Raw genomic sequence first — 14,929 nt, forward strand, 5'->3', positions numbered from 1 at the left:
CACCAGAATCATTTTTATAGTGGATGTTTTACAAGGCAATGTTGAGATTGTAGGTTAGCAGGTAAAATGTCTGGGCTGCTTTTGTCAGCAGCCAGGTGTCCCCCACTCACCCCCACCACCCTGCAGCTTGCCAACAGATCTTAAATGAAAGAACCTTCTGGCCATTCTCTCTGGTTCCTCACATCTCATCTGCTTGATTTGATGTCCATATCTTAAGTCTGTGTTTGCTGGGGCTCTGGTTTTCCTCTCTTCTTCATAGCACCTTTTATAGCTAGGGGTAAGCCTGTGTCTAGACACCTGGCTTCTTATCTCTAATTGCTCTCTGCCAATCTTAAGAAGGCCTTAATTTACCTCTCCTAAATACCCTGATTTCCCACATTCAGTTCTGTTTATTGACAGCTTCCTATTTTCAAAGTCCTGTGTTGGGTGAAGTAAAGGCTGGAGGGGTTCTCTGTCCTCCACACCTTGCTGTTCAGGGAGAGTTATAAGATTTGGACACAAAGAAGTATAATAATAAAAAGGAAACATTGTCTCAAGTATTTCAGTAGACATACAAAAGAGGAGGTAGAGTACAATAATGCAATATTTCTCAAAGATTTCTCCTGAAGTACATCTAATATGAGAGGAGGGAAAAATACCCTCTCGGTAGTCTGGGGACATAGCCCAAACTGGCTGCCTCAGAGGAAATATCAGGTACAAGCTAATTCATATGAAATAGGCTTTACCTGCAATATATGCATTTTAAAAATGCAAAAGTGTGTAAAATTACTTGGCTTCCTTCTCCCCAATTTTCAAATAAAAGTTGTAGCCCCAGGAAGATGCAATTAAGAGTGTCATAGCTTTCTGAACCTCTGACTGCATACCATAAGGCCCCCAGCATTTGGTGTCTGTAAATCAGCAGATACATTGCGCTGATTGGATTACCTAGGGTAACTTTAGGATTACTTAATCTAGAATGTGGCAAGTTTTAAAGGTACTTTAATAGGACTGAAATTAACCACATGCACCATCCTTAAGTATAGCCAGGAGGCTCTTGCAGACCAGATCTTGGTATCTTAATGTTATTGTAGCCCCTGGATGGTATGATGCAGATTTGCAGTCCTGCAGCTGTGCATACCTCTCTATTTGAAGGTCACAGCGGAGACAAAGGGCTGTTTCTGATGCGGAGAATGACTTTGTGGATCTTGAGAGAGTTAAGTTTAGATTGGTTTGTTTGGCTGGGATTTTGAGTTTGCAAAGAATAGGTTGAGAGAAACGATGAGTCAAAAAACATAAAGATGACATCCTTCACTAGCCTAGTATGTCCTTTAAAATGAAATTAAAGGCTAGGTGCAGTGGCTTACCCCTATAATCCCAGGACTTTGGGAGGCCAAGGTGGGAGGATCACTTGAGGTCAGGAGTTCGAGACTAGCGTAGCCAACATGGTGAAACCCCATCTCTACTAAAAATACAAAAAGATTAGCCAGGTGTGGTGGCAGGCACCTGTAATCCCAGGTACTCACAAGAGAATCGTGTGAACCCAGGAGGCAGAAGTTGCAGTGAGCCGAGATTGCATCACTGCACTCCAGCCCAGGTGACAGAGCAAGACTCTGTCTCCAAAAAAAAAAAAAAAAAAAAAAAAGAAATTAAACTACTCATGATTTAGCCACAAATGTACATGACACCAAGAAGGGCAGGGTGGAGAAAGGAAGTTGAAAGACCTGGCAACAGGGTGACATATGACATGAAAGGTAAGGTAACACCAAATGTCCTTCCAAAGTCATTATCTTGGGTGGATGGATATGTTAGGTAATAAAAAGAAAAATGGGCTGCAACTGAGGCTAACATACTGAGGCTTTCCCTTACTGAATCTGTTGATAAGAGAGTAAGTTGTAAATGCCCAGCCAACAGTGGGAAGTGAGTGCTTGTACTGGGGCAGTAGTCGGGGGTGGGTAGGCAGACCAGGAAGTCCAGGCAAAGCAGGCCAGGCCACCCCTGAGTTACAGGGAAGCTTAGGAAAACAAAACTCCTCGATATTGGGTAACTTAGTATTTGTAGTTAAAGGAAAAAATAAAAAAAAAGGATAAGGGAGATATTTCAGAAAATGTTGCTTGGGGTGCCAGCATCTAAACTGAAATGACCACTTAGGAGTGGTTTGCAAAGAGATAACATAGATAGTACTTTACAAAGATACACAGTATTGAGGTAAAACACGGTGGCTAAAGACAAAGCTGTCTGAAGTCAAGAGTCTGAGGAAGAGAAATCTCAAGAGAGGGGGCAGAGGAACTGTTATTGAGGCAGAAAGAGTCTCTGGAGAATGACATTGTGCCACTGTTCTTTACCCACCCATTTCAAGTTTTTTTCCCCAGGGTAGGAAGATGGGTGGTTCATTTTATCCTTTGAACTTTCTATTTTTAACTTGGGTTGTAGCAAAGTGAAGTCTTTGTGGTTTCTCATTTTTAATTTTTATGGAATTTGTAGGTTTATAGAACCTGTATAAAATCTGGCCAAGTGTTGGTTCCTATTTGTTATTTTTAGGCTGAAATCTTCTGGAACTGCTTGCCAGACACATATCATTTATGGGATTACAAACTGTTTGGTCTTCATTAGAGGCCAGCGCCACTATTTATTTTCACTGAAGCTCTCTTGAAGATAGTAATTTAATACCCAGATTAAATATGTTATGCTTACAATGAAAATATTTCATATTCTGTATTTGCCATCATAATAAATAATGGTTTAATAGTTAACATTTGTTGAGAATCAGTATTTCAAGTTTCTGTTCTATACCAGACACTGTGCTGAGCCAGTTTTATGTAATATTCATGACAGTCTTGCAAAGGATTAACATCTTCCTTTTGCACTTGAGGAGCCTACGATTCAGAGGGGCTAAGTACTTGCTCTGAAACACATTGCAGTAAGTGGTGATCCCTGGATTGGCATCCATGTCTCTTTGACCCTTGTGCACGCGTAGTCTGTGACATAAAAGAATGATTGTTTCTAATCAAAGGACTTCTTTCCAGATCTGAGCACCTTCATCACATAAGACATCGAAAACAGATGCTTAACTTAATATGCCTGCCAGGAGAGTGGATGTATGCACTGCAAAACGGGCTGCAGACTCTGAATATACTTCTGCTGTAAAAATGAATGAGACTGCCTAAAGCTAGGCTAATTTGATTTACCAACTTGAAGGTGCCCAAACAACCATGTTGTTTTAGCCTGGAATACAGCACATTAATGTAGTGACCTAGGGCGTAGCCTGTGCTTTTTCTGCATTTTCAGGGGAATGAAGAACAGCATCAGGGCTCCATGGTTCTCTGGTAATTCTGTCTCCAGTGACCTCCTGTAGACGTGCCCCTTGCTTCATGGCAGTGTTTCTCAAGGCCTTCAAGGAAAGAGAATTCCTTGATTTCCATTTCTGTTCGTTACTCAAATTTCCTTCAGCTCAACTCTCGTTTATTGAGTGACTGCTACATACCAAACTTTGTTCTGGGCCCTCTTACTGAAGACTGATTTTTAACATCAGATAACCACTATTTTCTAGGCATGTATATAAGACAGAAAATAGCAAAGATTGTGTTTTAAAACTTTGTTCAAGTAAGTGATAGGAATGTTTTTTACTGGCAAATTTCCATTGTGTTTTTCTTATACTTTGCCACACCCAGTATTCTTCTCTTCCGACTTTTCTCAATTTAACAATCTGACCCTTATAGTTCCTGAGAGCACACTAAAAACATAACTGCAGTTATTAAAAAAGCAAGGCTTACTTGGTGTTTCCTTGACATATTCTGTTATGTACTTTACTCAGCACATTACTCTGCTGTGTAATGTACTGTGCTTTTTGTTAAGGCTTTCTGTTATATTCGTGTGTATTTTTAGTACCACAGGCTTTTCAGTAGTTTATAGTGATTTTTTTTTTTTTTTTTTTTTAAGACAGAGTTTTGCTCTTGTTGCCCAGGCGAGAGTGCAATGGCACCATCTCGGGTCACTGCAACCTCCGCCTCCCAGGTTCAAGCAATTCTCATGCTTCAGCCTCACGAGTAGCTGGGATTACAGGCATGCACTACTGCGCCCAGCTAATTTTTTTGTATTTTTAGTAGAGATGGAGTTTCACCATGTTGGTCAGGCTGGTCTGGAACTCCGAACTCAGGTGATCCACACACCTCGGCCTCCCAAAGTGCTGGGGTTACAGCGTGAGCCACTGTGCCCGGCTGTTTATAGTGAATTCTTAATGTTAAGAATGTTTTGCCAGTTAGTTTACATTTCTTTCACTCTTTTTCAGGTAACTGCTTTCTATTAGGCACTAAGGGCAGAAAGAGATGAAGAATATATACCTACCTTCAAGAAGCCTAAAACCTAAGATGTTATTCAGTGTGGCATTAGAAAATAGAGGAATGAGCATACATTTCCTTTGTCTTTTTAAAATTTTATTTATTTATTTATTTGAGACAGAGTCTTGCTTTGTCACCCAGGGTGGAGTGCAATGGCATGATCTTGACTCGCTGCAACCTCCGCCCCCCGGGTTCAAGTTAATTCTCCTGCCTCAACCTCCCAAGTAGCTGGGATTACAGGTGTGTGTACTACTGTGCCCAGCTAATTTTTGTGTTTTTTAGTAGAGATGGGGTTTCCCCATGTTTGCCAGGCTGGTCTCGAACTTCTGATTTCAAGTGATCCACCTGCCTCAGCCTCCCAAAGTGCTGGGATTACAGGCGTGAGCCACCGTGCCCAGCTCCTTTGTCTTTTAATATGGTGTTTTATAATGACCATTTTATGTACATTTGCTGCTGGATTATTCCATGCTCAGCATAGCTAGCTGTCTCTCATAGAGTCCAACACATGAGTCTTGCTGTTTTAAAATTTATATAGCAGGTAAAAGATTCATTAAATATTATAAGGCTCATAGCCTTCCCAGTTCCTCTTCCTCTTCCTCCTCCTCCTCTTCTTCTTCTTTTTTTTTTTGTTTTCTTTTTTTTTTTTTTTTTTTGAGACAAGTCTCACTGTGTTACCCAGGCTGCAGTATAATGGTATTATCACAGCTCACTGCAACCTTGAACTCCTTTACTCAGTGATCCTCCCACCTTAGCCTCCTAAGTAGCTAAGACCACTGGCACAAGCCACTGCACCCAGCTGATTTTTAATCATTTTTAGTAGAGTTAAGGTTTTGCTATGTTGCACAGGTTCAATTTCAACTCCTGGCCTACAGTGGTCCTCCTGTCTCAGCCTCCCAAAGCATGGAGATTACAGGCATGAGCCACGGTGCCTAGCCCCTCCCAGTTTTAATGCCCATCATTCTTTGGCGATTAACTATGATATGCCATGAAAGAGCATTCAGTTTGGGAAGCAGAAAAGCTATTCAGGTTGGAGTCCAGCTCTTAGACTCCAGGCAAGTTATTACTTAACTTTTCAGAGCACTGGCCCTCATAGCTTTGTGTAAGATTTAAGTATGTAAGAACTTTGAAAAAGTAAGACATCTTGCCAACACTATTGCTGTTGTTATTGAAAGCATACATTAAAGCTGCTTGTAAGTACTAAAACATTGTGGTCATCATCATTATTTCTGAAAGTGAATAACTCATGTTTTACAAGTGACTGTAAAAGCCACATTAGGGGCTTGTAAGAGTGTGAAAGGAAAGAAGGGAGGGTAAAAGACATCCAGGGGCTTGGAGTATTTATCCAATTTGCAGAAATTGATGGTTTCAACAAAAGAGCTGTTGTTTACAAGGTAGGGTCTTGGATGCTTGGGTAGTATTCATAGATGGTAAAGTTTCCTACCATTAATATACTACTTAAAATAAGGTGGGTAGGTTAGGTTTACAAATCACTGAGATAAAGGTGAAAGCATCACCAGAGAGTCCCAATATAATGGAGAGTTAAAGGCAGAGATAGTGTCACATTGAAAGGGGTCAGAAAGAGCTTTTTGGAAAAAATGAGGACTTGAGGAGGACTTGAGAGAAATCTTAAAAAAAGGCCTTTTTTGACAATGAAGAATGGGAGAAAAGTATGTTCTAAGTAGGTGAAGTGACAATAAAAACATACATACAAAAGAATAGCAGGCTTGTTTCAGACAATAACCAGTACCTTAGCTTGGTGTGAGTCTTTAGAGATATGGTTGAGTATGTACGTGGAAGCTACCCTTTGGAAGATTCTAGACATATTGTTTTAGTCTTCCTGGTACATTGTTGCATCTTTCAAGTCCCTGTTCTTAGTGAGTCTTCTAACAACTCTACCCCTGCACACTCAATCCAAACTGATTGTGCCTTTTTATTTGCCACCTTTATTTAAGGTCTATGTGCAAAACTGTGTGGCAATGTGGTGAAGTGGGTATTCTGGAGCTGGCGCCCTGGGTTGAAATTTTGGTTCTGCTGTTTCCTAGCTTGTGTGACCTTGGGGAAGTCACTTATCTGTGCCTCAGTTTCTTAATCTGTAAAATGGGAGTGATGGCATCTAGTTCTTGTGGCTATTGTGAGGACTAATGGGTTAATTTATATTAAATGCTTACAAAAGTATCAGGTACTAGGTACTGTTGTTATTAATCTCTGTCAAACAATTTATCGATCACCCTCTGTTATGATTAATTACATGCCTCACCCCGCTATGGGACTGCGCCTGTTAGGAGGGAAGGATACATTCTATTTTAACCTTTGTATTCTCATTGCTTTATAATATCTGCCTTCTGCATGGTTGTCAAAAGTCGAGAATTCTACAACACATATATCTAGACAAATTGCTCCTGTGAGTCTTCCTTAAATCCAATCCCAGAGAAGCTGGATTTTAGGAAGAACTACCTTATACCACTGGTTGTACTTGTTCTGACATAAATATATATAGCCCACTTCCGTAACTAACACTGTAAAAGCAATTCCATTAACACCTCCAAAATAACCAGGAGACCTCGGTTCTTAAGTCTGTGTGCAAGAAAAGTTGTAACTAAATATTTATTTAATCATAGGTGTTTTGTATTCCTCTAATGAAATGAAGTTTTAATGTTTCATTAACATCATCTAATCACGGAAGCTGGTGGTTAACTCTTTGATATGAAAACATTGTTGACTAATTAAAGCCCAGTATAACTTCTTTCAGGTGATAACGTGAATGCATGTGCAGACGCTTGATGCTTAACTTTCAGTCAGGCAAATGGGAAGGATGTGGTGTGTGTGTGGAGGGGTGGGGGTGGGGGCATGTGAAGCATCTTTACTGTACACGGCTTGCTTACCAATAAATGAATGTTGGGTAATAATAGGGAGAGACACTCCTGTCTAAACTAGATTCTTTGATGGCATGGGATCTTTTATCTTATACTTAAGAGGAAAATTTGACTCTTTAATATGATACTTTAAAATTCAACAACAAATTAAAAAAATTATTAGGTTTTAAAATAGAGGTCTTTCGATTATGATGTGGATGAACTTTATTTAAAAGGTTTTAGAAACAGCTCTTCTGTTTTTTGTGCCTGGTCATGGTTTAGAAACTTTAGTTAGACAATTAGGAAAATATTGTGTCTCGTGTGATTTTAAATTAATGGGAAGATGTTGGGCTTTCTAATTCAGAATTGCACAGTCAGTAGGAGATGGAGCCAAGATTAAAAGCATGAGCTGGATTCCTCATTTTAGAGATTGATCATTATTACTGCCAGAACATATCATAAGTTCTTTACCTTGATGGTTTTTTTGACCTCATCATTACTTCGGCATTAGGAAAATGAGAATAAATAGGAAGAAGACCAAGAACCCGAACACATTTGAAGTTGAAAATGTGTCATATTTGAGACTTCCCCTTTATTCGTAGAATTATCATTTGAACTAGTTAATAGCCATATTTTCTTGTATAATCCTGTCTCTCATTATGCTTCGGGAAGGGCTGTGAAAGGATCGTTCATGCATTCTTGATTCCATCAGGAGTTGAAATAGACGCCCATCTCTTACACAGAAATGCTGAACAATAATAACTGTCATGGCTTGATGGCTTTGCAGTGTAGCGAGAAAATCTGAAACTGCTATCAACAGATTGTCTTGAGCACTTTCCAAGGTTATCTAAGGTCCAAGAGTTGCCATCTTCATAACTGAAATTTTTATTTTTCCTTTCTTAGATATTGAAAATGGACATAGTCAACATGTTCTGAGTGCTTTCTCTGTGTTTGATGCTGTTCTAAGTTCTTTATCTATATTAACTCATTTTCTCCTCACCATAACCCTGAGGAGTGGTTCTACTTAACAGATGGCATACTGAGGTACAGAGAGGCTATGAAAATTACCCACAGTCATGACACTTAATTATTGGTAGAAGCAGGATTCTAACCCAGTTAATCTGCCTTCAGTGCTCATACTCAGTAACTTGGCAGAGTAGCCTATGAGTGGGCCACTGTATTCTTGTTTGGAGATGGGAGTTACTGTCGTGCATTCACAGTGATCTCTGTGAAGGGACAAAACAGATTGCCTTTTTCAGTCAAGGTGCAAGGCCATGGGAAGTCAAGAACAGTCTGGGAAGAAATGGAGATTGTGTCATGAGTTTCCTAGGACAGAGCTTCCAAATAGGCTCATCTGCGTTTGAGGGAAGTTCAGAGGAACTCTTGGTGGTGGCGAGGGGAGAGAAAGAAGCATATCCATTGCAGGGTTCCCAAGCATCTTGATCTGCCCATGTATCCCCAGTCTCAACTCTGCTGTAGGAATTACATTTGGGGCTTCAAATCCAGCAGAACATAAGGCCTTTATTTGTATACTACATATTTATTTGTATATTTGTGTACTTTTATATTTGTATACTACATATTTGTATACTACACATAAAAATAAAGGGTTGTTAAATGGAATGGTTTTCCTAAGTCTCAGGGAGAGTACCCAGAATTAAAAATGAAACTGTCTAATGTGTGTTTAAAAAGAAAAGCCTGTCTGAAATTTGAAGTCGGTGGTCTACGGAATTGTCCTTGGTGAGTGTGTTGGTAGCTCCTTGGCTGACAGTGGTACAAAATGTGACCTTCGTGTTTGGAGACCTTTTCACTTTTGAGTGCCCACATTGATAGGTACTTGGACTTGGGGTTTCATGACTGTAGGGACTGCCACAGTAAGTTCTGTGGTTATGTCTAGGCATAGGACCGCAATTATTCTGTTAAATAAAAATTATTTTGACATTTGTAAAAATGATAAGGAAGACTTTATTCAGGACTATCACAACAGGTGTAAAGACTATGTCAGTAGACGAGAGAGATCTGGGTCAACTCTAAATACAACAAGAACAAGTGGGAATTTATGGCCAAGGAGCAGGATGTGGGGCATTGGGTGGATGGAAAATGACTAAGAAGAGACATTGATGGGAGTAGGATTCTTGCTGAAGAAAGGTGGGGGATGAGGAATTTGAACAAATATTGAGGGTAGGGGATTCTTTCTAGACTGACTTAGTAGAATCCTTGCTAAAACTAGACTCTGCAGGCCCAGCAAGGGTCAGGGACAAGGTGGACGCCTAGTCAAGAAGAGGGCTTGAAGGAGCCTGACTCAAATTTGGCCAAGGAGGGAGAATTTATCAGTTCCTATTGCTTGATTAAATGTAAGGACTCAAGTATTAGACTTGATCTCACGCAAGAGACACTGTTAAGTGAAGTATAGAGTGAATTCCAGGAAAGTCTATTTTCTTATTGGTGTAGACATCTATTTTCTTATTGGTGTGACTGGGTTGACATAAATGATCAGAGTAGCTCTGAGAGATGGGATCTTTAAGATTTTCCTGATGCTGCACTGTGAAGTGGATTTATTTTTATTCATTAGACTTAAGTAGGGTTTATTAAGTGCCAGGCATGGTTCTAAACGCTTTGCAAATATTAACTCATATAATCCTCAAAACAATTCTATAAGATGGTTATGCCGTCTTCCCGTTTTATATATAATTATGTATTGCTTAACAACAAGAGCACATTTTGAGAAAAACATCCTTAGGCTGTTTTGTCATTGTACAAACATCATAGAGTATACTTACACAAGCCCAGATGGTATAGTCTACTACTTACCTTTCCATATGGTGAAGTAGGCTATCCCACCTAGGCTACAAACCTTTACAGCATGTTACTGTACTGAATACTGTAGGCAGTTGTAACATAATGGTAAGTATGTATATCTAAACATATCCACACATAGAAGAGGTACAGTAAAAATATGGTATAAAAGATTTAAAAAGAGATGCACCCATGTAGGGCAGCTACAGTATAGTCTAGTGGAACTACTGTGGTGTATGTTGTTATGCAGTGCTTGACTGTGTGAGGAAACAGAGGCCCAGAGGAGTTAAATAATTTGTCCAAGGTCACATAGCAAGTAAGTGGTGGGGCTTGGATTTCCACCCAGGCAGCCTGGCTCCAGAGTCTGCATTCTTAATCACTTGGTTAGGTTGCATCCTGGGCTGTTGACTCCCGGGGATTTACTTCTTATTATTCTGGGCTTTTCTTTTTCTGCCCATAAATAAAGAATTCTTTTTCTAGGTTTAGTCAGACTCTGGGCCTTGTTCAGACTGAAGTCAGGATTGGAAGGTGTGTTTAACTTGAGTCTCGAAGTTATTTGTAAACAGCCTTTCAGGTCATCTTTTACCTTCTTGACCAAAATCGTTAGTTTATTGATAGAAACATATTTTCTACTTTTCCACAGTTTGTGCAGAATATTATTGGTGACTCTTTCTAATCAACCGTTGGCTTTTTGCCCTTCACCAGCAAGCTCAGAAGCATTCCTTTTTTTTTTTTCTTTCTTTCTTTCTTTTTTTTTTTTTAACGAAAAAATGCTCCATTAGCTGAACAATGAGAACACATGGCCACAGCGGGGGAACAACATACACTGGGGCCTGTTTGGCCAGGGGGGAGGCGTAGGGGGATGGAGACATCAGGATAAATAGCTAATGCATGCTGGGCTTAATACCTAGGTGATGGGTGATAGGTGCAGCAAACCACTATAACACACGTTTACCTATGTAACAAACCTGCACATCCTGACCATGTATCTAGAACTTGAAATAAAATAAAATAAAAATGCTCCATTTATGGTCAGCAAGTGGTAGTTCCTTGATAAAGGCTTTGGTAAACTGGCTTTCAGATAATACACATCTGCCACCAAAACTCTCTTAAAGCAGTAAATCTCTACTGTATAGAACTGACCAGATTCATTTTCAGTATTTATAGTGTCTTTAAATTTTGGTTAAATTAGTCAAACTGGTATTTCAAAGGATTCTGGTTAATATAATACAAAATCAAAGTTATATAATGTTATATTTGGAAACTCATCAGGGTTCAATGGAACCTCACCTTATGGATTTTTTGCTTAACTTTTAATTGCAGATCTGTCTATGGCAGTGCAGAAATTTTCCCAGTCATTACAAGATTTCCAGTTTGAATGTATTGGTGATGCTGAAACAGATGATGAAATTAGTATTGGTAAGTACTACTGTTTTAGAAAGTTCTACCTCTAATATTTATTTTACTGAAATCAAATAGACACACACCTAAATAATAAACATCTAAAATATTTTCTGACTTTGACGATACTATAAGGGTGATTTTGGGTTTCTATGGAAGAATTTTTTTTTTTTTTTTGGGAGACAGTCTTGCTCTGTCACCCAGGCTGGAGGGCAGTGGTGCGATCTCAGCTCACTGCAACCTCTGCCTCCCACATTCAAGCAATTTTCCTGCCTCAGCCTCCCAAGTAGCTGGGATTACAGGTGACCACCACCACGCCCAGCTAATTTTGTTTTTGTATTTTTAGTAGAGACGGGGTTTCACTACGTTGGTCAGGGTGGTCTTGAACTCCTGACCTCGTGATCCACCCACCTCAGCCTCCCGAAGTGCTGGGATTACAGGTGTGAGCCACCGTGCCCAGCTGGAAATCTTATTAATTGCAGGTCTTGGCTTGCATGTAAGATTCTCATTTCTAATAGATTTGAAGGTGATGTCCATGCTCCTAGTCCATGGACCACGCTCTGAGAAGCTGGGATTTATAATCCCCTTCATACCTCTCCACAATCACATACCTCTTCTTCCTCTGCCCTTTCTTTTTCTTCCGTAGTTCTACCAGTTATGTCTGTATTTCTAGACAGTATATTTCATTAGCTTTGACTATCTGAGTAGCAAATCCTAGCACAGACTTCGCTGTGAAACAAAAGGGCAGTGTTACCCCCACAAAAAAAGGCTCTCAGGAGAAGTTAAGCTGAATGAGTTTCGGCTTCAATGTGTGGCTTTAGCTTGCCTGTATTCACAAGAGCTCCTTTTGGAGAAATCGCTGGGCAGGGTACAGAGTCCTTAGACAAGCTCTCTGCGTATGAAATTTACACGATACATACATCATTGTGATCATATTGGCAGTCTTTCTGAGCAGATACATGCCAAGTGGTCACTCTCTTTGCTTGTTTTTTTAGGAGTGTTAGTTAATTTGAGGGGAGGGTGGAGGGGCTGGTCTCCTTCAGCCCTCAGTTTTGTGATGAAAGATGGTCCCAGCCATGCCTGTCACTTGCCTGAGGTATAGTTAAAGTGCCTCCAGGAATAAGGGAGAGCCCTCCCACATGCATGACATCTTCCTCCTCACAGGAGAGCTGGGGAAGGGCAGCATTAGGGATCATGCACTGCCAACATTTGGAACAATAGTGGTCATTTTGCTTGTCATTTCTTGACATTTGTGTTATAAATGTCTGGTCCTCAACATAGGCTTTGTAGTATACACTTAGCCAGGTAAAAGCCTAGATTATATCACTAAAATACAAATATATTAGCATTATTATTTAGAAAAGCTACACCCACATATAGATTATATCACTAAAATACAAATATATTAGCATTATTATTTAGAAAAGCTACACCCACATATAGATTATATCACTAAAATACAAATATATTAGCATTATTATTTAGAAAAGCTACACCCACATATTTACATAACAGTTATTTTCACTTAGTTGTTTATTTATTTTGAGACAGAGTCTTGCTCTGTCACCTAGGCTGGAGTGCAGTGGCATGATCTCGGCACCGCAACCTCCACCTCCTGTGTTCGAGTGATTCTCGTGCCTCAGCCTCCTGAGTAACTGGGATTATAGGCGTATGCCACCAGGCCTAGCTAATTTTTGTATTTTTATTAGAGATGAGGTTTCCCCATGTTGGCCAGGCTGGTCTCGATCTCCTGACCTCAGGTGATCCACCTGCCTTGGCCTCCCAAAGTGCTGGGATTACAGGTGTGAACCACTGTGCCCAGCCTTCACTTAGTTATATTAAGCTATAAATTCCATGGAGGCAGAAGCCAGATTTTTTTCTTTTTTAACGCTTTTGGCCTTAGCACTTGACCCAGATCCTCACAGTGGACCTTCAGATAAATTGTTGAATAAATGACATAATTTTCCTTATAAACTTTAATTTTTTTCACTTATATACATATTTTTCTAATACAATGATATATATAATTTGGTATTTTTTTCTTTGGAAAGAGGATTATAGCAAATACTCCTGGGTTTCCACAGATGATATAATTTTAATGACTTCATGAATTTATTTCATCAAGTTCATATACATGAATTTATGAAATAATCCCTATAGTATGTTCAGGTTACTTCTGGTTGACCCTTTACCTGTTATTGTTAAGAGTACAGTAAACATCTTTCTGTATGTTTCCGTTTCCATTAAGCTTCTTACTTAAAAGTCATCTTGAAGTCACACATGCGTGTAGTAACTGCAGATGTAGGGTTTTTAATCACTGTGCTATGCAACCTTCTAGGCAGATGTTAGATAATTTCCCCAAGTTGTAGTGAACTTGATAGCTCAACAGTGGCTTGTTTGACTCTTTCCACTTTGGCTAATTGAACATTGTTGTGCAGCTGTTGCAGATTAGATTCGAGAGGTGTGAACTGATCAGCAGGTGAAGGCTTACAAGCAATGAATATTACATTACATTCTAATGCTATATGGGCTTTGAGAAGTTAAATCTCAGGTTGGAGATCAGGAGATGAAGAATCTACACAAGTAGATATAATGTTGCTTGCTAATTTTAAATCAGGAGATTTATTTAACACCTTTGCACTGGGAATCTGATTTAAATAGCAATGCTATTAGGAAAACTTAGAGCAAAATGACTTATAAGTATAAAATATTTCTGGAACATATATTAAACATATAAAAATATAAATATATTTCAATATCCTATTCAACACTTTTTACCTTTTACCTGATCTCCTATATACACTCTAAATGGTTAAAAATAAATTGTGTAGATAATAAAGAAGTAGTAGTAAGAGGCTCTGAAGAATCATTGCTGACATGGAAGATTATGAGATTATCCCAAGCTGTTCTACCAAGGACAAGGAACTGGAAAATGTATCCCTGGGACTAACGTGTGTTTCTGGAGTGGGTGGAGAACAAGGATCACGCTTATCCTCCTTCACTGGCTTCAGTTCTATGTGGGAAGGTACAGCGTTTCTGCTGTCTTTGCCTTGTTGAAGCCTGAGTTCCAACGACTTCGTTGTTGCTCTGATTTAATGAAAGGGGAATGAGGCATGGACAGCTGTGACTCTGAGCAGCGAGCAATAGCCCCACCACACTCTCAGCTGGAGTAGGCTTGAGACCTACCGATGACATAGCCACAAAATCCTGTGACTTACAAAGAAGCTCATCTTCTGTATGTGGGTCATGTCAGCGCAAAACGACTTGAAAAGTAACACATTGGCAGGCTTTCTGTGTGTAAGGTGTGGTGGGAATGGCTAGGAAGGCAATAGGAAGATGAATAAAGGTGTCTGCTTTCCTTGTGCTCACAGTGGAAGAGGATAAAAAAAAGGTTTGGGGCAAAGTAAGGAAGAGAAGGTGGTGTTACTATATCAGTGTAATTGCCTAATTATGAAAGTTGTTCTGGGAGTGTGTTTGATGTGTAGGCCCATGTCTGGCCTGTACATCTGCCCCAGCCCTTTACCAGTTCCCTCTGCCCCTACCCTTTTGGCCTGTGCTTGCTGGGTT

At 39.7% G+C, this 14,929-nt stretch overlaps 1 protein-coding gene across 2 annotated transcripts in view; it reads left to right on the plus strand.

Annotated features, from left to right (window-relative positions):
* The window catches only part of LOC105466506 (Rho GTPase activating protein 42), a 312,048-nt gene that overhangs the window by 73,566 nt on the left and 223,553 nt on the right, over window positions 1-14,929 (plus strand). For both annotated transcript variants that reach the window (XM_071075500.1, XM_071075501.1), the window contains exon 2: window positions 11,285-11,380. In XM_071075500.1, coding sequence (XP_070931601.1) covers window positions 11,285-11,380 — 96 coding nt within the window. The remainder of the gene's footprint in view (window positions 1-11,284; window positions 11,381-14,929) is intronic.

This window comes from Macaca nemestrina, chromosome 12 (assembly GCF_043159975.1).
Source record: "Macaca nemestrina isolate mMacNem1 chromosome 12, mMacNem.hap1, whole genome shotgun sequence".
In the NCBI taxonomy this organism is placed as follows: domain Eukaryota; kingdom Metazoa; phylum Chordata; class Mammalia; order Primates; family Cercopithecidae; genus Macaca; species Macaca nemestrina.